The 24937-nt window shown below is 52.0% G+C and overlaps 2 protein-coding genes across 6 annotated transcripts; one reads left to right on the forward strand and one right to left on the reverse strand.

The window, feature by feature from the left end:
• The first annotated feature begins 45 nt into the window (after positions 1-45).
• Positions 46-21063, forward strand: phactr1 (phosphatase and actin regulator 1). 4 transcript variants are annotated; one of them, XM_086224260.1, is made up of 13 exons: positions 46-245; positions 13657-13821; positions 14427-14507; positions 14944-15066; positions 15143-15346; positions 15425-15686; positions 16470-16672; positions 16775-16931; positions 17588-17643; positions 17730-17791; positions 18500-18640; positions 18737-18813; positions 18895-21061. In XM_086224260.1, the coding sequence occupies exons 1-13, from the start codon at positions 134-136 to the stop codon at positions 18908-18910; spliced, it is 1659 nt and encodes a 552-aa protein (XP_086080386.1). In that variant the 5' UTR covers positions 46-133; the 3' UTR covers positions 18911-21061. The 4 variants fall into 4 exon arrangements, with proteins under 4 accessions (XP_086080386.1, XP_086080385.1, XP_086080383.1 ...); XM_086224257.1 differs by lacking the exon at positions 46-245 and adding an exon at positions 11275-12038 and having other exon boundaries at positions 14427-14513; positions 18895-21063; XM_086224258.1 differs by lacking the exon at positions 46-245 and adding an exon at positions 11276-12038 and having other exon boundaries at positions 18895-21062.
• Positions 20874-24599, reverse strand: tbc1d7 (TBC1 domain family, member 7). Of its 2 annotated transcripts, none has more exons than XM_086224261.1 (8): positions 24410-24599; positions 24165-24284; positions 23481-23561; positions 23075-23265; positions 22301-22438; positions 22059-22204; positions 21603-21732; positions 20874-21240 (listed from the first exon to the last, which is right to left on the reverse strand). In XM_086224261.1, exons 2-8 carry the CDS (start codon positions 24274-24276, stop codon positions 21154-21156), a joined length of 885 nt encoding a protein of 294 aa, XP_086080387.1. In that variant the 5' UTR covers positions 24277-24284; positions 24410-24599; the 3' UTR covers positions 20874-21153. The 2 variants fall into 2 exon arrangements, with proteins under 2 accessions (XP_086080387.1, XP_086080388.1); XM_086224262.1 differs by lacking the exons at positions 24165-24284; positions 24410-24599 and adding exons at positions 23690-23763; positions 23887-24089.
• Positions 24600-24937: the final 338 nt, after the last annotated feature.

Below are 24937 nucleotides of genomic sequence, written 5' to 3' on the forward strand. Positions count from 1 at the left end.
CCATTACACTAGCCCCCACCCCCACCCACCCCCCACACCGTCTGCCCGGGCGGGTGCACGAGTGGCTGCTGCGGCGCCGAGTCTCTCTCGCAGTCACGCCGGTCGCCTGTGGACGCTGCCCGGCTGGCCGAACATGGCGGCGGCCCCGGAGGAGGAGGTAGACCGCAGACCGATCCGGAGGGTCCGGTCCAAGAGTGACACGCCTTACATCAACGAGGCGAGGATCTCTTTGCACCTGGAGACAGGTAGGCAGCGGGGAAGCTCGTCAGCTCGAGTCTGGGTGTAGCAGCGTCCACCGGGAGGGGGGAGAGGGAGAGAGACGCGCTCCAGTGCCCGGTGACAGTTCCCACACATCAGCATGACTCTGGGATTTCGCTCTGCGGGTCTGGCGGTGCTCAGCTGCACCTCGGTGGACGGAGTGACTCACGCAGGGTGAGCCGAGAGGAAGCTTTGGTTCTCTGGTAGCAGGGACGCGGGCAGGGGAACTAATTAGCCCCGTAGAGCAGGAGGAATGGTGGCTGGCGCTCCAGCCAGACTCCGCCTCGGCTGTCAGCTGCAGCGAGCTGATGCGGTTGCTATGATAGCATTTATAGAAGGGCGAGGGATGGATGGAGGGACGGAGGGATGCTCCTGCACGTCAAACCTGCAGTTCCTGTAAGTTTCCTTTGTTGCCATGGTCACGATGGTACGCTGTCAGCATCCTGGGCATGGCTTCAGCCGCCGTCTTCTTCGCCTGGTGGATGGGAAATAAAGCGCTCCCTTCCTCCCAAGAAAATCCCTCCACATCCTTCAGGGAGGCTGCTCTCATACCCCACCAGCCCGGAGCTGTCCACTGCCCCCGGTGCTGAACCCGTCCTGACGCTCCCCCCTCCATTCCTCCATCAATGACCATCTACATCTTACACATAAAAACGTCCCTCTTTTTTTTTTAAACAGGCCACCCGTCACGAGCCGGACTGTGGTGGTCACATGTACATCCTGGTATTCAGGCTAGCCGGTATGCCATGTTTGTCATGGACGTGAACTCTCGTTTTCTGCTGTGCTTCTTTATTCTGCTTGTTTACCCCCTCAGTACGTCGTCTGAAATGTAGGACAGAGCGGATGAGCGCCATCGTCGAACAGTCACTCTTCTGACGGATCAGGGTCTGGGGAGTTTGGAGTCTGAGGGTTGAGGGTCGAGGGGTTTGAGGGTCTAGGCGGTCTGGAATCTGAGGGTTGAGGGTCTAGAAACTGAGGATTTGAGGGGATCTAGGGGATCTGGAATCTCAGGGTCTAGGGTGTCTGGAATCTTAGGGGCCTGAAGGTCAAGGGGTCTAGGGTCTTGGGGGTCTGGCATGTGGTGGTTTGGGGGTCTGGGAGTCTGAGGGTTAAGGGTCTAGTGGTCTGATGGTCTAGGGTCTAGTGGGTCTGGAATCTGAGGGTTTGAGGGTCTAGGGGTCTGATGGTCTAGGGTCTAGGGTCTAGGGGTCTGGCTTCTGGGTACATATGTGGTGACCAAGAGGAATCAGAGATCAAAGGTGACAGGATGAGAGACAAAATGAGAGAGATCAAAGTCAGAATTAGCAGAGGAGTCGTTGGTAACCGTCATAAAACCCATGGCCCCCAAACAATGAGCCCTGGAAGAGATGAAGAGGCGGAGCTTGGCCACTCCATCATGCCGGATAAACAACTAGCACTCTGAGGGATAAAGGGGCGGGGCAATGCCAGCAGTAAATCAGAGACCAGAGTCCGAAATCGAAGCCAGAGCCCCAAGATCAAAGTCGGACATCTCGGACCAAAGTCAGGGACTCATCGGCGAGGTTTTGTGATGTCACGCAGCCCAAAACGGTGGCCGCTCTTTGAAGTTCAGCTCAAGCACTGACAGATTGGTTAAATCGCTGAGGGAGCAAGGAGAAGGAGATCAGGTTGTTGTCTGCCTGCCTGGAGTCGAGGTGAGGAGCAGCCTTACATAAATCTGAATGAGCTCAGGAATTACTCACATGCTTGGCCCCCCCAGCCTGCCAAGACCTTTATGACTCATGGTATCCAGGCCCACCTACTCGTGAGCTCTCTCAGCTGCCCTCAACTCTCTTCCTCTCCATTTTGTCCCCCATTAAACGCAGCGCCTCCTTTCAGACGAGCCGAGCCTCTCTGATATTTCTTGAAGCTTTGTGTCAGGCTTTCCATCAGGCGGTCTGAGGGAGGGGGGCGGGTGGTGGTGGTGGTGGGGGGGGGTTAGCTGTTAGCTGAAAACAGAGCAGGCGGGCTGCAGCTGCATGACGCTGGCATCACCGAGAATTCAGAGGGCACCGCCAGCGACGTCAGGAGAGGAATGAAGCATTTCTTTCATGGGCTTCTGGCTCCTTCCCATAAACATGGCTGGGGTCTAATCTGGTCGTCTCCTCGCCGCTCCTGTCACCGGCGCTGCCATCTGCACACCTCCTCCTTCCATTCACACCGATTGTGTGTTTAGCTGCTGTTGTTTTGCATAAATCCAGCCCACTCTTTGCTTTGATGTGTGTCACAAGTATCCATGCCATCACCAGTGTATGTGTGTGTGTGTGTGTGGGAGGTTGTGTGTGTGTGTGTGTGTGTGTGTGTGTGTGTGTATCAGATTTAGTAAACAAGAGTTTACCACCGTGGCTTTTGCCAGATGGCTTCCTCTGACCCTCTCCTGCCACGTTCAGCTCTGAGGCGATTTCCCCGCTGCTACTTTGCTCCTCTGCCACCGTGCATGCGCTCCTGGGTGCTGCGGCCTGGACCACGTCCACGTCCGTGTGCTCCCTCCAGGGGGCTCTTCCCTCCTCAGCTGCCCTCTCATTACCTGGTTCCACTCACCTGGCTGTTCCTTTGTCTCCCCTGCCAACACTCACATCAGCAGACCAGGTGCCTGGCGTGAGCTTTCAGTGAGGAAAGACACACGATAGATTTATTGGTTTTCTGTTTCATGGAGGGAAAAAAATGCTTGTCATCTTCCAATATTCAGCATAATTTCTGTATGGGTTCTTTTATGTTGGAGGTTTGTGATTTTGGATTAACTTTATTTAGCTGTTTTCCAGCTCACCTGTGCGCCCCCTGCTGTGCCCCCAGGAGCACGCGTGCCCCCCTCCCCCCACTTGTGAAAAAAGATTGTTTTTACGAAGCCTCGACGTTAAAATCTTTTATCAGAAATCTGACTCAGTCTCTAAGCCTTTCATGATGAAGAGCAGCCAGATTTACCTGGTGGCAGCGAGCCTGACCTGCGCTGTTGGTTTACAGGTAAAAGTTACGCATCATAGTTTTAACAGTCCCACGAACTTAAAGAAGTCGGTTTCATTTCACGATGCGCCCAAGTATTGATTATTAACTCGTCTCTTGATAGATGGAAAAAAACAGATCACCCGAATCCCCGTCATTTCTCATCCCGTGAAGAAATTCAGACGCTTTGATGACTCATCATGCACTAAGGGGCGTGTACGAATTTTGCATCCAATGAAAATGCTCTCTCTGATTGCCAAGCCCCTCCTCCATCTGTCAAATCACACAGATTAAAAGAAACAAAAGAAGATGAAGACATAAAACCGATGAGCCGGTGCGTCCAGCCTTAACAGGAAGAAACACCAGCAAGAATTTTTATAATTTTTACCCCCTCTTTGTTTTTCTTCTTTTTTAAGCTGCGGCTCATTTCCGTGATCCTGAGTCAGAGCCCCGGAAGCACACGCTTTATTTTTTTTCTCAAGCAAAATAAATCCAGGTCAGCTCAGTTGGACGCTGGCCCGTCTACCCAAGACCGAGACACAGACATTCGCGCACTCTCGTCCAAGCATAGCGAGCCCTGACACGGACATGAATGGAGGCCGAGACAGAGAGGGCTTGAACGAGCGGAGGTGGGGGAGCGGGAGGGGCGGGGGTGGAGGGGGAGGATGAGAACGCCAGGGTGGAAACAGAGAGACCAGCACACAGAGAATAAGAGCAGAGCTGGCTGGTGGGAGGCAGGCATGCAAACCCTCTTATCTTGCTCTCATGCGCCTCCATTCAGGAGGAGGCCCTGAGCTCCGGCTCTGGACTACCTGGGCAGAGGGAGGTGGGAGACATGCAAATGCTGTGCTCCCACTGCTCTGCAGCCTTCCAGCCAACACTTGAGCCCCCTCACACTTCCTCCGCTGGCACGCTGATTCCTCCATTCAGCCCAGACAAGCTGCTCATTGTAGCAGGAGAACTGAGGAGGTCTCGGCCCGTGATGTCATCGTGCACCGGTCTACTTACCTGCCGGTGCTCAGGTCGGCTGATTCTCCCGATGCCGACACGCTGTTTTTATTTTCTTAACAGCAGCACGTAGTTCCTTCCTCACGCTGGCTCTAGCAGCTGATCCTAAAAATGATGCTAATCACTTCACCTCTTCAGCTCCAAAGGTTCTGGAGGTCCGGTTCGGATCCAGAATGGATGAAGACCAGCTCAGCAACTGATCTGGGCCTCTCTGGACCGGAACCAGCTCAGAGAATCTTCTCCCAGAGACTCTGCTGCTGCCACCTCGTCTGAGTCATTGGTGGTGGAGCAGAGCAGAGGAGTTCGTTTTCTAGAGGAGACCGACGATAACAGCATGATAGCGGCGACCCTCGCACCGAAACCCCACCGCGTCTGCCCAGTCCCTCCCTGACGAGAAGCGGACCGCTGTCAGCGCTGTTTCTCTGGACCCGTGCAGGGATCCTGGCGAAGTGGCAGCTGCGGTCTGTTGCTTTGATGCAAAGGAGACTTCAGTTCTCCTCCTGAATGCTGAATCCAGTGGTTCGACCGCACCGCTCACGATGCCCCCTCTTACAGCGTATTTTGGTCATTTTTAGAAAAAAATTGTGTTCAATTCCTTTGGGACTCCTGCGCTGTAACCTGTGGAAATGGCACCCAAAAAAAAAACCAGTCAGAGCAAAATCAAATTTGTGGACTTCCTGTTGGGTTTAGGTCACCTGACCTTCCTGTAGGTCGTGGGATGTGGCGTGTGCCTTCCAAATTTTGGGCATGTGGGTGAAACATATTTTTTATCCCAAACTCACGTCAGACCTGGTTGGGCTCCATTTCTGGTGTGGGTGGGTGCATGAGGCGCATTCACCCACTTATTGGTCGCCGGTTGCGACCTGCAGCCTTCCTGCGGGACGAGGACATCCGTCCCCCTCGCGTGGTTCACTCCTGGGCTCTTCAGCCAAGAGGGAGGCTTAAAAGAAACACAGGCCAAACCACAAACTCCAGGCAGAGATGCAAACCTCCTCTGTCGTTTAACAGTATTCTAGTGTCGTCCCCCCCCCCCGTCTGGTGTCTGTACGGATGAAGCCCACCTATCAAAACAGACGAGCGGCGTACGGGAGACAGAGGGGTGACTCATCTCCCTGTGATATGCCAGCTCTCACATTCACACTTTTACCGGGATGTACACACACAAACAAGCACACACGAGCTCCTACGGGCTCTGCGGTTCTGTCACTTTGTATTAATTCTGCACACAGTGGGGCTGGTGGGGGGGGGGGGGCGCTTTGAACACTGAATGGCACAGAAAGAGAGAGCGAGACGGAGCGAGAGAGAGAGAGAGAGAGAGAAACGGACAGAAATAAACTGTTAGAAGAGGAAAAACGCTGAACTTTTTGTTACCTTTGAAATTCACCGACGCTTCTTTTCTTCTTCTTCCTCTTCTTCTTCCTTGTTAAGTCAGCCATTATTTAGTCACCGTTCTTCTGTGTCTGGTGCCAACAAATTCCTGGATGGACCTGAGAAGGAAAACACACCAACACACACCGACCGGGTGACACGGTGGAGCCGTACGGCTGAGTGCAGCCATCAGTGAGCAAAGATTCTCGTGGTGATGTTTTCAAGGTTTCAGCTGGTGTTTGTCTGTCAACAGGATTTCAGAAAAAACTAACAAAACTGCACGGCCGATTTTCACCAAACTTGGAGGAGAGGTGCAGTTCTGGCTGAGGAAGAACCCGATACATTTTAGGGCAGCTGAGTCATAGTGCCATCTGGTGGCGACAGGAAATTACACATCTTTGTCACGCTTTGATTTCCTCCTCCGAGTGAGTCAACCAGATCCATCTCACGTTCGGGCAGAAACACTTTAAGGACTTGGTGACGCTTTACTATCAGGACTGTGAGTTTTCTTGAAATGGCGTTACCATGGTAACTGGGCTAGTTTTTATCTCTCTGGACGCCACGTTGTCAGATCTTTCCCAAACTTGTCATTTGAGTCCAAGACTTACGACATCGCCTAGCTGAACTGAAGCCATGGCGCCACCTAGTGGTCCTTGGGATTAAGCCTCAGCTATAATTTGATTCACGTCCACATGCCGCCGTTCTCTTCACATGACGCACAGAAACACAAGTGTGTGCTCTCTTGCGCCACCTAGTGGACACAGGAAGTTTGCTCCTTTGTGCGGAATCTCCCGCTCACTCTTCAGAGTCTGCTTCTGCTTGTTCCATATTGAGTTTGGTTCACGTTGGCAGAGGTGGACGCTCTCTGGTTGAGGTGTAACATCTGGATGGGGGGAAGAACCTGACCTCCCCGGGGGAGGGAACTAGGACTTTGTAGGTGCGTCGCTCCTGTGGTGTGATGAGGGGATTCCTCCAAGACTCTGCATCCGAACCAGAGAACAGATGGACTATAACGGAGCTGAAGGAGCTGAAGGAGCTGAAGGTGAAGGAGCTGAAGGAGCTGAAGGTGAAGGAGCTGAAGGTGAAGGAGCTGAAGGTGAAGGAACTGAAGGAGGTGAAGGAGCTGAAGGTGAAGGAGCTGAAGGAGAAGGAGCTGAAGGAGAAGGAGCTGAAGGAGGTGAAGGAGCTGAAGGAGCTGAAGGTGAAGGAGGTGAAGGAGCTGAAGGTGAAGGAGCTGAAGGTGAAGGAGGTGAAGGAGCTGAAGGTGAAGGAGCTGAAGGAGGTGAAGGAGCTGAAGGTGAAGGAGCTGAAGGTGAAGGAGGTGAAGGAGCTGAAGGTGAAGGAGCTGAAGGTGAAGGAGGTGAAGGAGCTGAAGGAGCTGAAGGTGAAGGAGCTGAAGGTGAAGGAGGTGAAGGAGCTGAAGGTGAAGGAGCTGAAGGAGCTGAAGGTGAAGGAGCTGAAGGTGAAGGAGCTGAAGGAGGTGAAGGAGCTGAAGGAGCTGAAGGAGTCTGATGCCAACTACAGACAGCAGGTCTCCACCTCAGCAGCAGGGCAGCACATTAATTTTGTATGCTGAACCTCTGTCAGGTTTGAAGTGTCTGTTCGGCCCTAAATTAGCAGCAGCGCTATCAAAGACAAGAGGGTGATTAATATCTAACCCAGTGAGAGAGGCTGGGATCGGATGACTTCATGTGACACGTCTGGAGTAATGGAGGCCGATCAGAAATAGACGAGCGGGTCAGTGGAGAGGACGGCAGCGTATTTGGTTTTCCAGAAACTTATAAATCACACACAGAAGGACATGAAGTGACCACAATCACTTTGTACCGTCGACAAAACGCGTCAGTATCACGGTGGAGGGATCCTGATACAAACTTCTAGTTTTAGAAGGATATTTTTGAGACGATGTTCTAGGAAGCTAGAGTTCCCACGCAGGCTCCTGCCGTGTTAAACGGTTCTGTCAGTTTCCATGCGGCCGCTCCTAGGAGGAGCTGGACTGGCGGTTAGGTGGACGCCACAGCGACGTTTTGGCGCACCTTTCTACCGCCTCTTTGTGCAGCCAATGAAAGCGGCTGTTGGAGAAGCTGCAGCTTGTCACGCCGTTGTGTTCACAGCAAAGATCTCCAAACCCTGAGTGGCGAGATGTGCCGGCGTGTTGACCCGTGAACAGACGAGTGCACCTCTCTGAACACGCCGTCCTGCAGTGGAGCAGCAGGACGTCAATAGTTGCATCTGACCGGTAAAGCCAGCAGAATTTAGCTTAGAGGCAGGATTTAAAAGCACAGCCTGACCTGTGGACGGCGAACTGGCAGCAGCCAGGCCGGCAGCATCAGCGCTGCCATCGATTATGGCATTTTCCTTTAGCGGTTGGTGGAGACCCAGACACATGACATCTGGACCCCAATCAGTAACCATTTCACCTGCAGTCCTTCCCTTCCTTACTTGCTCAGTGGAAGCTTTATTTATTTACAATCGCACTTTTCAAAGTCACGTCGTTCTGACTCAGTATGTGGATGTAGAGAGGAGCGCGGTAATGTGTTAGCCACCGCCGCCGCCGCCGTGATCACATGAGTCACCTCAAGGGAGGACTGACTCCTCTGATATCTGTTCTTAGCATGCAGGGAGCAGCAGTATCAGATGCTGTCAATCAAAACAGTCACCGTTACCTTCTGATAGATCGCTAATCCACACCTGACAAACACCGATGAAGCTTCAACCATCAAAAACAGCTTCAGGAGCTGGGAGGCGATCGGCGCGCGGAGGTAACTGATCCAGGATCAAACCTGAGAGGAGAGGAAAAAAGTCAGCCTGGAGATGTGAGCCACTGCTCAGGCAGGTGAAGGTGAGACTGACTCCCTGGTGGCAGATGTGGATCTCCATCCCAGCCCACGGATAAGAAGCTCCATTGGCTGATGGCCGTATCAGCTGAGGGGGCGGAGCCTCGTCTGGGCCCTTCTTGACATGTATGGTAGACGGAGGCGAAGAGCTCAATGTGTCACTGGCGGGGAAAAAAAATCTGACAGCTGTTCAGACCGCAGGCAGTCGAACGGAGTAGAGCCGCCATCTCTGATGTGACGAGGACACGTGGTCGGATCAGGTGCTGCTCGTGTGTGTGTGTGTGTGTGTGTGTGTGTGTGTGTGTGTGTGTGTTTGTTTCACAGCTTATCAGACTTGTCACTGAGGCACTGAGTTGTAACCTTTGAAACCTCTGTAACCCACTGAGTCTCTGGTCAGGCAGGATTCAGACCGGAGCTCCCCTGGCGCTCCTCGCTGCTGCGTCACCTGATTCCTGCTGCTGTCATCAGCCACAGACGCGTGATCGATGCTCCTACAGAAGCTGGTTTCATCCATCGAAATCAGCTGATCCCGTCGGTGCACGCGCCCAACGGCTGCTGACTAAGGGCTAACACTTAGCTTCACGCTTCAGTCCGTCCCATTGTTTTATACAGTCCATGCTATCAACACTCCGGCATCCTGTCATTCCCACTGATCACAGCAGAGGTCGCTGTCGCAAAGCAAACGTTCCATTTTAGGTGATTCGACACAATTAAGCTACAACATTAAACAATGTTCTCACGCGTCACTCCATCCGGAATGATAATAATCCGCCGGATTTAGCGATTAGCCTCCCGCCGCCACCGCTCTTAACTCACATCTCCTTCCCATTACAACAACAGCGGTGTTGTTCGTTCCTGCTTGACATCACAAAAAGACGGATAAACTGCACAGAATGTGATACTTTAGGTAGCTTAGAGCCTTGTGAGCTAATCTGTGCTCACAGAGACGTAGACGTGTGTGCTGAGGGGAAACTGGAGGCCTGGCACCTGACAAGGGGGGGCGGATCCGGCCCTGTTCTCTAAACTCTCCTCCTTTTGTGTTGTGATACGCAGCCTTGAACTTGAACGCCTCTGCTACCACCAGAGCAGCCGGTCGCTTTAATCTGAGTGTGATATAAAACACGTGAACTTCAACACGCTCTGTGCATGGCTGGCATGACAAATGTTCCTCAGCTCAGTGCTGTCACATGAAGGAGGCGGAGACTCCTCCTCGCCAGTCTGCACCCTGCAGCTCGCAGTCTGGCGCCCTCGGAGGAGGCCTTCTTTCATTTTACACACATTTCCTCCCTCTGCTGGCACAAGCCTGTAACTACAGGCTGTGACCCAGAACTGGCGTTTAATTTCCCAACCTTTGGGGAAAAAAAAGAAAATTAAAATATTTTTGCTTTTATGCTCTAAAATCCCCCCCCCCACACTCACAAATGTTTTGACTTTTGTTGCTCCACAGAATCGTGCACTTGCAGAGGTGGACGTTTGAACTCTCTGATGATTGTTTGATGGTTTTTGTTGTTTTGTTACACTTTTCCTGCTCTCCAATCATCGTTTTTTTTTTTTAAATGTTTTTCTTGGTCTGTCCAGCACTTTGAGTCGATGCACGTATTGATATCTGCTACATGAATAAACGCTCATCGTCTCTGCTCGCCTTCAGGAGGGTGAGGACTCAGACAGGACGGCGGTTCTCAGGTGCAACCCTGACTTAACTCAAGGCGCCGATGTTGCAACTTAGAAAACATTGACCATTAAAGCAGCTCACGATGAGGAGAACTGTCGGACAGGAGGATGAATAATAAATATGGTGGCCGGGGTGCAGCGACACTTTCATGACGCTGATCTCTCATTTATTCATGGTGTTTACGCTGCAGCTGCACCACGCATGACTTTATAATTGGCTTGTGTTTGATCACTCCCCCTCGGTGTATTTGCTGTTTAAGATGGCCAGATTTGTGAGTTGGTTTGCTTTAAAAAAAATAAATAAAAATTGTAAGCATTTATTAAAGAATGCATCACAAATTTAACAAGCGTATGAGACCCCCCCCCCAAAAAAAAGAAATGAGTACAGCTCATTAAAGAGCAAATTCACCCAAATGATAACGTTCAAGTACGACAGAAAAAAAATTAATTTAAATGTAAACTAAAACAATTTGATCCATATTGTCCAATTAAAGTAGAAATCAGATTAGTTCTCTTTTTTGTGTCAAATATCCTTCCTCCATCTTAATTCATCTAAAAGGCAATTCTTTCACGAACCGGAGAGAAGTGTGTTTACGTTTCCGTCAGAATTAATCATCAAGTATGAACTCAACAATCGTTTGAGGGGAGCAGTTTACGCTCCAAACTCCACAACGAACCTCCCCTCTACTTTAATCAGTCGCCTCCTCCTCGGGGTCAAAGGCGGAGCGAGGATCTAGTTTTCTCTGCGGAGGTGGACGCGTTCTCACCTGCTCGGGTCAGATTCTCGTCCTCTGTCCGTCGCTCATTAGGATTCTGAATCTCCCGGCGCTTGAAGCTCATTGGTTCCCGTCACGTCTCTGTCACGTAATAGCGAGCTGTGACTGGCCGGGGGGGGGGGGGGGGGTTCGTCCAGGTCCTGCCAGGGAGGCAGACCCGTACCGGGGAAAGTCCAGATTCCTTCAAAATAAAAGACGGAAGAAACGTTGGGTCACATCTGGAACAACTGGATATCATCCGCGTTGTAGTTTTGTTTTCATCTCAACCTCCCGAAGGACGAAATAAGACCATCACAACATCCTGCACCCGGACGGCTGTGACTGTCGGGCCTCCAAACAGAAGGAAACCAATGATCGCCCTTCATGACGCAGAAGGAAAACCACGAAATCCTCCTCTAGAAATCTAATTCGTCACTAACCTTGTCTAAAATTAGGGGCTTCATTTTTGCCCTTCAATCCATCGGATTTACTCATTTAATTTACAACTGAAAGAACTTTGCAAACAAAACACATGAGATGTTTGAAGGGATTTGGGATAAAGTTTTCAAATGTATTTATAAAAAGAACTGGAGCAAAGAACTGAGTGGCAGCGATTAATGGTTTCAAATTAGTGGATCACTAAAGAATGCTAAAGTAAAATAGAGCCTTGATCACATGTGTAAACTCAAAAAAATGTAAACATTTTTGTGAAGAGGTCGTTGTGCGGGTGGAATGCTTTTATTTTTGAAAGCCCATACCGGAAATGGTAGTTGTAACTATGCTTGATATTTTGGTGGTGGTCGGAACGGCAAATCATTTGAAATCGTCCAGCACGGAGCACAGGGCAGCGAGGCTCCGGCCCTGCAGTCCAGCCTGAACATGGCGGGTCGCGGAGGCAGCGTGATGCGTTCACTGTCCGGATCCCGACCCACTGCTGCTGCTGCTGCCGCCGCCGCCGAGACTCTGTCCTCAGCAGCGGCCGCGTCCGATGAGCGGGAGCCGCGGAGGAAGAGGAGAGCGTTCCGCCTGACCGGTCGGAAGCCCCGCGGGAGCTCCGGCCGGCAGCAGCCGCGTCAACCCGCCGCCAGCAGCAAAAACAACACGCCGTTTGTGCTCCACTGTCACATCGGGAAGGAGATCAAGCACATCTGCGGGAAGTGCCGAGGAGCCGAGCCGCTGGACGGTGAGAGGACCCGGGTTCTGTTTACTGTCTACCAGCAGAGGAGGGGCCCCTTCCCCCCTCCAGGGCCGCTTTGGCTACTTCAGTGACTGTTTGAGAAGTTGACGGTCGATTTAAACCCTCGGAGGGGCTACGAGCCTCGGCTGCTGAACCAGAACTCGCCTGGTTCCGTTCTGGTTTCATTCAGAACTCCTTCAAAAACATGAAGGAGCGGAAGTGCGGAGGTCCTCGCAGCTGCGGGCTGGGAGTTGTACTGGAAGAAGCGATCAGTTCGAGGCTCAGACTGATCACCAGATCATGTTAGAGATCCGAGTGGGACTGGAAGTGTCAGAGTGTGTGTGTGTGTGTGTGTGTGTGTGTGTGTCCACCTTGTTAAGTCTTAAATGGTTCGGTCCGGTCCGGTATGGCTCCTCTAGGGTGCTCATCCTCTGGTGACTGGAGGCTCCGTGCTGCGTCTGAGGGTCCGAGATGATGGACAGGATTCCGGATCGTTCTGGTGCTGAATTATCAAAGCAGTCTGAGATCAAAGATGACAGATTTGGGCTCTGATGCGTGAGATCAAAGTCTGGGATCGGATCAATAACAGTATTGATTAATCCTATCTGGATCAGGTCTCGTCTCACATCTGGATCAGGTCTCGTCGGCTGTTAGGACTCGTTTGTGTTGTGAGTCACTGTTTGCGGTCGAGGTGGAAGAATGTCGCCCTGCGGTGCGAGTCTGAGCCCTCTGACTCAGCACAGCTCTCAAACCGCCGCTGGGGGGGTCAGACCAAGACCAGCCGCAGGGGCAGCACTGAAATGTAAGACTGAGGGGGTCAGACCAAGACCAGCAGCAGGGGCAGCACTGCAATGTAAGACTGAGGGGGGTCAGACCAAGACCAGATGAGTCTTCCGAGCTGGGAAGAGAAAAAGGCTCCTTCTGTTCTTAGAGATGGAGGAAAATCCACTGCTGTGTTTTTCCAGGGAAGATTGAGGCGTTCACACCAGGCTGTGAGTGGGGAGGGCAGAGGGGGGAGGGCCGGCGGTGGGGGATGGGTGGTGTCGTCAGGGGTAGCTGCTCCAGAGCTGCTGTCCCTCTGGTCACCAGGACGGCGCCCTGGAGGCTGACGTGGGTCCCGTGTTCACGTCTCCAGACCTTCAGGTGCCCTCATCACCAGGCTGAGACGTCGATGTGACTCAGTCTCTGAAGGGGGGAGACGTTTGCCACACGGCGTGGCCTGTGACATCACAGGTCACGCTGCTGGCCTGTGACATCACAGGTGTCACCAACTGTTGATGCTAGCAGGCGTGTGTGTTTGAAAACTCAAGGTTACGGCGTTTTCTGCCCTCAGCGTGCAGACCTGCGTGGCCTAGACTGGGCCCCCTTCCCCCTGGCGTGACTACGTCCAACAGCTCCAAGCTCACCACAGGTGATGCGGTTGCTTGGTAACAGTGCTTCTTGTGCTACTACGGTGACCCACCTCCATCACTCCTCCTCTTGTTGCGGGTTCAGACTGTTGCCTTCGCCGCTCTGACGACCATCCGGATCAGATTTACTCGCCGTGGCGATGAAACCCAGTAAATGTAAAGGTGGATGTGTTTCGTCGAGGTTGACGTCCTGTTGGTTCCGTTGTGTCTTGCAGCCGAGGAGGTGGAGCGGCTGGCGGCCATGCGCTCTGATTCTCTGGTGCCGGGGACACACACGCCACCCATCCGCCGGCGCAGCAAATTCGCCACGCTGGGACGTCTGTTTAAACCCTGGAAATGGAGGAAGAAGAAGAGCGAAAAGTTCAAGCAGACCTCAGCAGGTGAGAACCGGAGCGCTGTCAACACCAGCAGCCCCCCCCCCCCCCCCCCGTAGTAATCTGCCTCGCTCATCTCCACCAGTAGATGAACGACACCCCGCTGCACCGGGCGACAGCGGCGTTGATGAATGGCGCCGCGGTTCTGAGCTGCTGATCAGGAGGTGATATAGTATCTGGAGCGAAGAGCGGCTGTAAATGATTATGTTTTAGGGAGGGGGGAGGGAGAGGGGGAGGGAGAGGGGGAGGTGATGCTGCAGGAGGAGAGCTGGTTACTCTTGACAGGAGCTCAGAGAGCGTTCTCCCAGAGGAGAGATGCAGGATGCCCCCCCCCCCCCCCCCACACACACACACACACGAGGAAGAGGTTTCCGTGACGAGGCTGCCAGTCGTCCTGGTGGATCAGCTTCACTACAGGGGTTGTTTGTTGCAGCAGGAGCTGCTGGCTGGCCTGAGATCAGGTCAGTCACATGATCGTTACGGCCAAGCAACAGACAAACCTCAGCTGATGCCACATTCCTCCACTCTGACGAGTGCTGTCCTCCCCCCGTTGTTGTTGTTGTTGTTGTTGTTGTTGTTGATGTTGACCCGGTGTCCGTCTGCTCTTTCAGTCCTGGAGAGGAAAATGTCGATGCGGCAGAGCAGAGAAGAGCTGATCAAGAAAGGAGTGCTGAAGGAGGTTTACGAGAAAGGTGAAGGTCTGGAGAGGAGATGAGTAACCATGTGGGGGGGGGGGGGGCGATGCCAGCCTTGTTCAGGGTTCGAGGTGTCATTCCTGCTCATCACACCGCGATCAGTTAAAAAAACAAGATTATAAAATTAAAAATCCGAACCTGGATTTAAAAAAAACTCCAAAACCCAAATATTTTTGTATCAAATCATGAAATGATGGTCGTTTTTATCGAAGTCCTCCACGTTTCCTCGTTTCTTCTAAAGCCTGAAGTCCTGAAGGAGGAAGTGCTGGATGGTTGAGCGCCATCAGCTGTGGTTGATGACGATGACCTCATAACCTTTTGATTTGTTTCCATCATGAATAAAAGCAGTCATGTGATCGCTGCAGCGTCTTCCATTCATCTGTTTCTAAACACCCCCTCTTCCTTGCCCGTGTGTGTGTGTGTGTGTGTGTAGACGGTTCGTCCCCGTCCCTGAGGGAGGAGGTGAAGATGGAGAACGGGCGCTCCCCGCTGCTCGGCTGCAGCTCCTCCGAGTCCGACGGCGCTGAGCTGATGGAGGGAGCAGCAGCAGCTGGAGGTGGGCGGCAGAACCTCAGCGCCGTTGCTGCTGCCTCGCCTCTGAACGCCTCTAACCATGTTGACTTCCTCCTCAGGCTCGCTGGAGTTTCCGATGTCAAGCGAGGGGGCGTGTCAACAGGACCATGGACAGAAATCCAATCAGGCTCCGCCCACCAAGAAGCCCTTGGTGTATCCAGGTGACGGTGCTGAATCAACCCTCTCCAGACCTCCCATACTACACAAGCAACCTCCGGCGCTGCCCCCCAAACCCTTCAGCAGGCTACCAAATCACATCGCAGGTACGTGCCGCACCCGCCGTCACCGCTCCAGCTCCAGCCGCTTCGCCTCCGCCGTTAACACCCCCCTGCTTCTTGCAGATGGCGCCCCGGTGAAGTTGCCGTGCATGTCGATGAAGTTATCTCCTCCTCTACCTCCGAAGAAGCTCCTGATCTCCATACCTGCAGGGAGCATGGAGCCCTCCTCGCTCGCCTTCCAGAAGTGCCCTGCACCCCCCGGCCACGCCCCGATGGGCGGGCACTCGCTGCAGTACGGGACGCTACCCATTACACTTCACCCGCCCAGCAGAATCATAGAGGAGCTCAACAAGACCCTGGCGCTCACCATGCAGAGGTTTGAGAGGTGAGGAGACGGAGGAGGAGGAGACGGAGGAGGAGAGTCGGGTTTGAAGAAAATAATGCGGTTTTTTTTTGCCAAATTATTGTCGGATTAGAGGTCGCGACCTGCGAGAGGCGGGAATCAAAGAGCAGTTGTATGACCATGAAGAAAAAAAAAAACCTTCACAATCTAAGAATTGTTTGGTTTCCCTTCGCTGTCGGTCGGTTGCCATCTTGCTCGCCACGTTTCCACGGTCACCCTGAACGGACAGAGGCGAGGTGTCGGTGACCGGCTGGAGCGTTGGGTCCCTTCTGACCTGCACGTCGGTAGAGTAGTGATGTCATTGACAGAGTTGTTTTTGCCAGTCTTGGCCTTTTATTAATGGACGTGTACAGGTTAGAGGTTACACCCCCCCTCCACACTCCCCTCCTCCACCTCCACATCACCATGATTGGTCGCCTGTCTGAGGATTCATTTAGTCCAGACCATTGCTTACTCGGTGGACTCGTGCCGTTACTGATGGGTTCCTCTGACGTCGGCCCGTGCGTTCTGGCAGCTTTAACCGCCATTTTACGTTGCGTTCAGGCTTCGTGCGTCTTGAAAAACCTGGAAAAGCCTCAAAGATGTTGGTGAGTAAAAGGAATGAAAGGCAATAATCTGTTCTTCTGCCCCGGACAGTCGTTCTGCTTCTCTCTCCCTCCGTCACGCTCTGACGTGGATTTGCTCTCCTGTTATTTCACTGCTTAAACCCTCCTCACACGCAGGAATCACACACGTCTGACCTCTGACCTCTCCCACCATCCACAGCTCCATGATGCATGCCGTTCCCACGGTGATGATCGAGTGCGACGACGACAAAGAGAACCTCCCCAACGAGGCGGACTACGAGGAGCTGCCCGGGATGTACAAGGATGAGGAAGAGGAAGATGAGGAAGATGAGGAGGAAGAAGATGATGAAGAGGAGGAGGAGGAGGAGGAAGAGGAAGATGACGATGATACGTTGTTTACAAGTAAGTGCCTGTCCTTCGCCTTGGTGCGTTGATCACACGCGGGCAGCGTTTAGCAGCTGTCACAACCCTGCACGGCGTGTGTGAACTGTGGTGTCGCTGCAGGCACACTGGCCATGAAGGTGTTACGGAAAGATTCGCTCGCCATCAAGCTGAGTAACCGTCCATCCAAGAGGGAGCTGGAGGAGAAGAACATCCTGCCGCTGCAGTCCGACCAGGAGAGACTCGAATTCCGGCAACAAACCGCCACCAAACTCACCAGGTTTGGGACTCGCCGCCGCTTTCATTTCCTGTAGAAAGTTCCAGATGTGGTTTTACATCTTAAAAAATTTACCAAGAATAGAAATGCTGCGTTGTGGCTGAACACCTCCGACCTTTGACCTTTGACCAGTAAACTTCTGTGCTGTATTTGAAGAAATCCCCTCGAGGTGTTAACAGGTTACGCCAAAGAGAAATGGCCGGATGTCATGTACATATGAGACGCCAGTGACCTTTGACCACCAAAATCTTCTCATTTCCTCCTCGAGCTCCTGCGGACATTTGTCCCAAACCTGAAGAAGGCGTTGCTTCGATGGCGTTGATGAGAATGGGACGGAGGGGACAGAGGAGCAGCGGCGTGGAGACGCAATACAAATATTTTCTAAAGAAAACATGCAGCATTTCAGATAAAGTAGCCGAACATGTGACATCGTTGAAACCCACCTGACACACCTGCTCAAGCTCCCCCCCCCCCCCCCCCCGAGGCCTTTTTGCTGTCACTCAGTATTTTGTGCCTGATTCTCCCATGAGCTGCCATCCTCAGCGCTTCGAGCGCCCCCTGCTGGCAGGAGCAGCGCAGCGGAACAGAGCGCTGAGCTGCTCCTTGGTGTCAGCACCCGCCAGCTCAGACCAACACCTCCATCTTCTCTCTCTTTTCAGGCGATTGAGTCAGCGGCCGACGGCGGAGGAACTGGAGCAGCGGAACATTCTCAAACGTGAGCAGCCTCTCATGCGGTGGCGTGCGGGCAGGAGAGGAAGTGGTCATGGCCTCTGATGTGTGTCTTTCTCTGGTTCCCTGCAGCTCGAAACGACCTGGAGGAGCAGGAGGAGAAGCGGGAGATCAAGAGACACTTGTCCAGGAAGGTGAGAGCGATGCTCGCCGGACCCACCAACCAGGTTTAGATGGCGAGATCATGACCCCCGCTGGAGATAGGAACGCAGTTACCATGGTGACGCACTCGGCTACCCTTCAAATTGCAGCCCTTGAAAAGATGATATGCGTTCAATCATCCTCTGCGTGTGTGTTTGTAAGGTCTCACACACACTCACCATCTGTCGTGATGTGGAGAGCAGGTGCTTCATCCAGGTTTTACCACCTGAGCGACTCATAAACGACGACGACGACGTTACAGCCACACATCAACTGGAAGGGTTAAACCCTGTTGATGTCGTTTCCCTCGTATGGTCACATGACTGATAAACGCACAATCAACTCATCTCTCAATACCAGAAGTGGCTCATCGCAGGTGGATGCCTCCACCAAGTGTGCCCGCAACACTGACCTTTGACCTTTGGCCCACCAAAATGAGCTGAGTTCATCCTTGTTTATCAGTGGGTGCCTGAACTACATTTGATTACCTCATGAAATATCGCGTTCTCATGAGGTGACCTCGACCTCTGACCCCTCGCACCACGTGCGTGTGCTGATTGAGCCACTGCCGTCAGCTCTCAGACCAGCGGTGTTGAGTTCTTCCAGTGATGGGTCACATGGTTCCTGCTCATCTGAGCCCTAGCAGGAGGAAACGCGCCGCTGATGTGACGGATGTTTGTCTCCTTGCGTCTCTCCTGCAGCTGAGTCAGCGTCCGACGGTGGAGGAGCTGAGGGAAGCAAAGATCCTCATCCGCTTCAGCGACTACGTGGAGGTGGCCGAGGCTCAGGACTACGACCGCCGAGCAGACAAGCCCTGGACCCGGCTAACGGCTGCCGACAAGGTCACCGCCCAGAAGCGTCGTCCCACGTAGTCTGACTGTCGTTACTGTTGTGTATTAACCTGTGTGTGTGTGTGTGTGTGTGTGTGTGTTGAACAGGCGGCCATAAGGAAGGAGTTGAATGAGTTTAAAAGCACAGAGATGGAGGTGCACGAGTCGAGCAGACACCTGACCAGGTACGAGCACGTTCCTCCATGGCTGCTCCACACAACAGCCTGCAGTCACATGACCTACATCTTGTCTCGCTTCCTCTGCAGGTTTCACAGGCCTTGAATCCCGTGCTCCGACCTCCGCCACGTCTCCTCCGCCCTCAAGTGTTCCGACCGCCACCGCCGTCCTGCTGAATGGCTCTGCTGTCAGCGTCAGACTGATGGCGGGCCGGTCCGTGGAGAACGCGCCTCCGGGGACCCGTCCTGCTGCAGGAGACGGGAACAAACACTTGGTTTTACTCTCCACTCCGCCATCGGAGCGTCTTCGGACTCCTTGATATCCAAAAGCTTTTAATGGTGTTTTTTTTATGATGAAGAGGTGGCGGCGTTTACTTTGCAGCACTTTGTTTTGGGACTTCAGATTTTGTGCCAATTTGAGAACGAACAGGACTTCACTTCGTCTTTTTTTTACAGAGACGTTTTCTTGCCTTTAGGCTTCATGTCTCTCCACCGGACTTCCTGGAAGGCACAGATTTTATTCCGGATCACATGATCATTTCACCAGAGTGCAAACCTTTACAGCAGCAGATTCTGTTGTAGGCAGCTGAAGTTTAAGCCAAAACCCCCTCAAAATCATGTTGAAACGTCACAAAATGTTCTCCGCAAAGCCAGTAAGGTCCAGCAGAACCAACAGGGTACTAACATCAGTCGCCATGTCTTCTGAGGTCAGCTTGGAGGCCACGATGAACTGCCAGAACGACGGACGCCTTCCTGACACTCGTCCGTCGTCGCCTCTGATACCAAATAAGAGAACGTGAGGAGTTCGGCCTGTTCTGTTGCTGCATCATCCGTCGCAGCGTGGAAACATTTTTGTTGCTTCCAGCGGAGCTCTGGTCTCTATTAGGCTCCGCCCACAACCAAACTTCATTCCCCAACATTCAGCAATAATTCCAGCTCTTCTTCTTCATCCGTCTGTGTAACGGCTGAATGCCAGACCTCTCGACACGCTCCAGATCTCCTCCTCGGACCGCAGCGAGGCGGTGGATCTGGACCGGGTCCCAGGATGCTGCTGCTGTTGACAGGGATTGAAAAAGTTGCCAAATTAACTTGTTTGACACGACGTGGATAAATGTTGCTGAACTCTGATGGCCAGAGCGGCGCAGGAATGACCTCACGCCTGGAACTGAGTGAGCCGGAACATCCGGTTCCCTCAGATCAAAAGCTTGTCCCACCTCATCGGTGCAGGTTCTTGAACTGGTGCTCTTGAAGAACCTTGATTCTGTCCACACGTGTTCACACCAGTTCTGAGCTGAATTATGGCATGATGGACATACATGTATACGTCCGTATGTGTGAATGTATACACGCCAATATACATGTAAATATTGGTATATATCGAGATATTAAGTTTAGAGAGACTAACTGGTGAGAACGCGTGCAGCAGTTCTAGGTGCGGTTCACAAACTCACACTGGATTCAGGTCTGTGCTTCACGTCGCTGTTCGTTACCTGAACACGTCGTCGCGACAAAAAGCGAAGCGTCTTACGTGTTGTAGAGACGGTGGGTTCAAACAAGAGGTTCAGAGGAGACCACAGAGGTTGTCACAGACATGCAGCATCATCACGCCAATCACGTGACCGTGGTGTCATTCCTCCATTGGCTAACGTTAGCTTGTACTGCTAACCATTGCATTTCTGCTTCAAACATCAAAGTGGACTTTTGTCATCTTGCTGAACTAAACCTGTGAGGCTCCTCGACTTTAGTCCACCTCAGTTTAGGTTCCACAATAATCCAAAGGAACAATCCTGAGGGGGTTTTTGGTGGAGGGAACCGTGGCTGAGCTAACGTGCTAACCTCAGATTCATCCCCGCCATCTTGGTTTGTTTTGTTTTATTAACGGTCCATTTTAGGTTGGTCTGGTTGCTCTGTTGTGATGTGTGTGTGTGTGTGTGAGAGAGAGAGAGAGAGCGCTAGAGTGTGTGTGAGAGAGTACAAGCATCACTGCTTGTGTGATAAAACGGTTTTGAGAGGAAAATATTCTCAGAATTATTGTACATAGTAAAGAAAGTAAATGACTTTTTAAATGTTTTTGTAAAGCAGAACAACTGCATGTGGGTATTAATTTATTGTGAGTCTTCTATGATGATGTATGCAGTTTCTTAAAGAAAGAAACGACGCGTTCACGCCTGCTTGTCTTCTTCAAAATTGCACTCAGTCTCCTTCCCTCCACAGTGGAACCGTGGCGAACGCCGTGACCGATGAGTTTTCCGTTCCATCGTACAGAAACTTAGCCCCATGGACGCGAGTCTCTCAGAAGCAAGGTAGAAGAGTCCTGGTGCATCCTGGGAACTCCTCCGCTCCCAGCAGCTATACGGCATGAATCGGTGTGCCGCAATATTTGTGCCACAAGTCGATGGCTTTAGTCACGATGGCGTCTGTGTTCTCCTGCGGGATCTGGAGGAGGAAACATTGCGAGGTCGTATCAGGAGAGTGAAGCTGAACGGCGCCGCCATGTTTGCTATGTTGAATCAGGCAGACGGACGGAAGGGAAGAACAGCCAGTCACACAGGATGACGTATTAGCCTACCAAAATGTTAGCATACCCCCCCCCCCCCCCCCACGCAACCGCTCTATCAACCTCTGCCCGTATTTTTCTGGCTGCTGTTGCAACAAAATGATTAGCTTCTCATGCTGATCAGCCACGTTTCCTCCTGTCAGGCATCGGTGGAACAGCAGCAGGGGCCTCGTCTAGTCTTGTCCACCTAAACGAGATCCGGTGAATCTGCCTGACTCCACGCGATCGCATCTTTACTCACGTTGCATAGAAACTTGACCACGCCCTCCGGACGGTTGACGCCCATCAACACGATCTTGTAGCTGAGCAGAATCTCCAAAGCAATAAACACCAGGATCTTACAGGAGCCGCTGATCACTTTGTCCCACACCCTGAAATAGAAATCCACAGGAAGACAAAGACCTCAGAGGAGCAGCGAGGAGCTCAGTGAGCGGAAAGCAGCTCCTCCCCGATGGTGGATGACAGGAAGCGGGCCGGGGTCAGTTCAGTTGACCTCCGAGCACCAGTGCCAACCTCTGCAGCTGTTCACCACCAACATCCTGCTGCTAATGACCTCGTCAAGTCAAGGCAACATGTCTGACTGATTTGACGGACAACACTCATGTGTCTCTCAGGGGGTTTAACAAAGTCAGAGTACAGGAGCCACACACACACGATGGAGGCATTCCTCCTGTGTGTGCGGGACACGGCGACTCACCTCTGCAGGCTGGATTCCGGCAGGCAGCCAGCAAAGCAGCGGCGGAACCAGAGGTTGTAGGGCAGCCGGGCCAGCGCGCCGGTGCTCTTCAGGTGGTTGAGCAGCCGCGGCTCCTCCTGACTCAGGTAGTGCTCCAGGCTCTTCGGCTGCAGCGCAACAACAACATCTGATGATGCGACGCTGCCTCAGGTTTGTACATGTGTGGCTTCACTTCCACACCCCCCCCCCCCCAGAGTACTTACAAGATGAGGTATCGAGTCTCCAAACTTGCTGTGGAACTGATTGACGAAGCACTTGATCAGCCAGTAACAGTCGACTGGGTCGTCCGCTATCTCCTCCATCGCTCGGCTGATGGACAGGAAGTCTTCGTTGTCTTCGTCCTGAAATCAGTGGCAACTCAAGTAAGTGAGACGCAGGAGAACTGCAGATGTGCCGCACCACGCACGTCACTAGCACTCAGCAGCAGCAGCAGCTAGCGACTCGCGAGAGAGACAGAGGAGCGTAGCGAAAAAACTGAAGAGGACTTCAGAATCAGCGCTGATAAAAAAAAACGACACTTTATCATCACAACATTTGGCTCCCACTTGTGTTACGATCCTGTGAATCTGTCACAGTCGCGTAACTGTCCCTGACAATCACTTCAACAACAGGAAGTGTGTATTTATTCGCCGTGTAGGACAACAAAGTGCATCATCTCAGCGAGAAGCCTCTCAAACCCAAATTTTAAGTCAAAAAGAAACCTGTAACACCAGCACTCCCAGTAGAAATATGGATATCTGATGCCATTGTCTCATGAGAGAAAGTATCCCAAAATACTGTAGTTTTTAAAGTTTGATTGTTCAACCTTTGGTTGAATATGAAGTTAGAGGCGGTAATAGGTCAGTATTGTAGTCATGTGTTTCTGCTGCCTCCAAGTGGCCACAGACGGTCACTGCATGTTGAACGTGACAGTCAGACTTAGCTCAGGTGTTCAGGTGTTTCTCCTGCTACGGAGCGTAGGCGCAGCTGGCTCTTACCGGGGGGGAGGTTTCCGAGCAGCGCGGCAGCACCTGGTTCTCCAGCTGGAACATGCGCAGGTAGACATGAGTGGACGGCGTGGACGAGTTGATGTACCTCATCACCTCCAGAGCCTCCAGGATGTCCTGGTACTGCTCCTTCCTGTAGCCTCCCACCAAAGCCTGAGAGTCGCTGTGGGGGGGCAGGATGCCTGGAGGAGGGGGGGGGGGGGGGTCAGGGAGGGTCATCAAAGGTCAGGGGTCACGAGGGCGAGGAGGGTCAGCATTTTTGTTACTGAGGATAAGTGACATTTCACTGGTTACGATCGTCTAGTTCACGTGACCCGAATCCAGACTGAAGAAAATCTGACACATTTAACTCACCTGTGTGTGTGTGTGTGTGTGTGTGTGTGTGTGTGTGTCCTACCCAGTAACACCTTCCACACGTGGATCCTATACATGGACGGGAGGGGGAACCTCTGGCTGAAGGTGCTCAGCTTCTCCAAATCTGTCAGATTACAAACAAACCAGGCTGAGTTTCGTTGATGGGAACGACGACACAACAGGAGAGAAACAGTCCGACGCGTTCATGGCCTCCTCAGGGCTGCTGGGTCGTTCACCCGCTCTCGGCCTCACCTTCTCACAAGTCTCCCACTCCTCCTGGGTGAGGTGGGTGTGACTTTACTGTCTTAGTCAACTGTGCTCTTTAACTAAACAGATAAATAAATTACATCAGGATTATATAACACGTTTTATCCACGTTAACGATGAACTCCATGCTTTGACAAAACACAACCATGTATTAAAATACATCAACGGTAACAAACACGCACTTGTCAGTTCATTCTTCACTAAATCAAAAATACGCTGACAGTAAAGGCTTTCTGATGCAAGATTACGAGACTTTTAAAACTTTTCTTATGGCTAAATTTGATTCCCAAAAACACTTCCTGGCCCGGGAAGTGAAATCAAATCAGCTGAGGGAACACGTCCTCTCCTCACCCGGACAGAGGGAACGACTTCTATCTCGTGGCCTCGGGATAATGTCTCTCTTTTTTTCCAACCAAATAAGTCGCCACCTCTAAGGGGCGGGGGTCCAGGCGTCACCTACCCAGAGGGTTATCCTTCAGCAGGATCTCCAGGGACTTCTTCTCCTCTACTCCTCTGAAGCCCACCTTCTCATAATAAGCCGAACGGAAGTTCCTCTGAGGGTCGTCAGACATGACGTCACCTGTGCAACACCGAAACTTAGTATTTTTACACGCTGCTAACGTGCGACGACGATGTAAACACGAAGTCTCCCAATCAGGCTAGCGCTAGCATCACCCTTAGCTCCGCGTTACACGATAGCGTTACCTTGAGGCGCTCAGCGTCGTTTCTGATGCGTCACTTCCTGTACTGCCCTCCAAACTAGCTCCTAAATTGCAAGAATGGTCTTAAAAGTCTACCAGACAAGCCGGTGATGAAAGGATGAGTGCCATAGCTGACGCCAGTTCGCGTTGCACAGGTTGTTGTTGCTGTAATCAAAGTACTTCCGGGTGAAACCTTCAAAATAAAACAATTTGTAGCGTCGGTTAAGTGACCCATGTAAAAAAAAAAATTAAAACATTTCTGCTTTGCATCTATACGGAATTGTGCCGATGACCAGTGATGGTACAAAACAACTGTATTCAAATTCTTCGACCATGAAAAATCTAAACAAAATCATTTGAGTTTGAGGCAACTATCCAGTCTTATTTGAAATGTAATTGGTTTTATATATATATATATATATATATATATATATATATATATATATATATATATATACGCTAAAATTGCCTCAAACTCTACATCAACAAATATTAATACTGTTTGGAAAGTGACAATAAGGCAAATAAAGAC

Source organism: Aulostomus chinensis, chromosome 14, assembly GCF_037954235.1.
Source record: "Aulostomus chinensis isolate RoL2024-O1b breed Wild chromosome 14, RoL_Achi_v1.0, whole genome shotgun sequence".
NCBI classification, from domain to species: domain Eukaryota; kingdom Metazoa; phylum Chordata; class Actinopteri; order Syngnathiformes; family Aulostomidae; genus Aulostomus; species Aulostomus chinensis.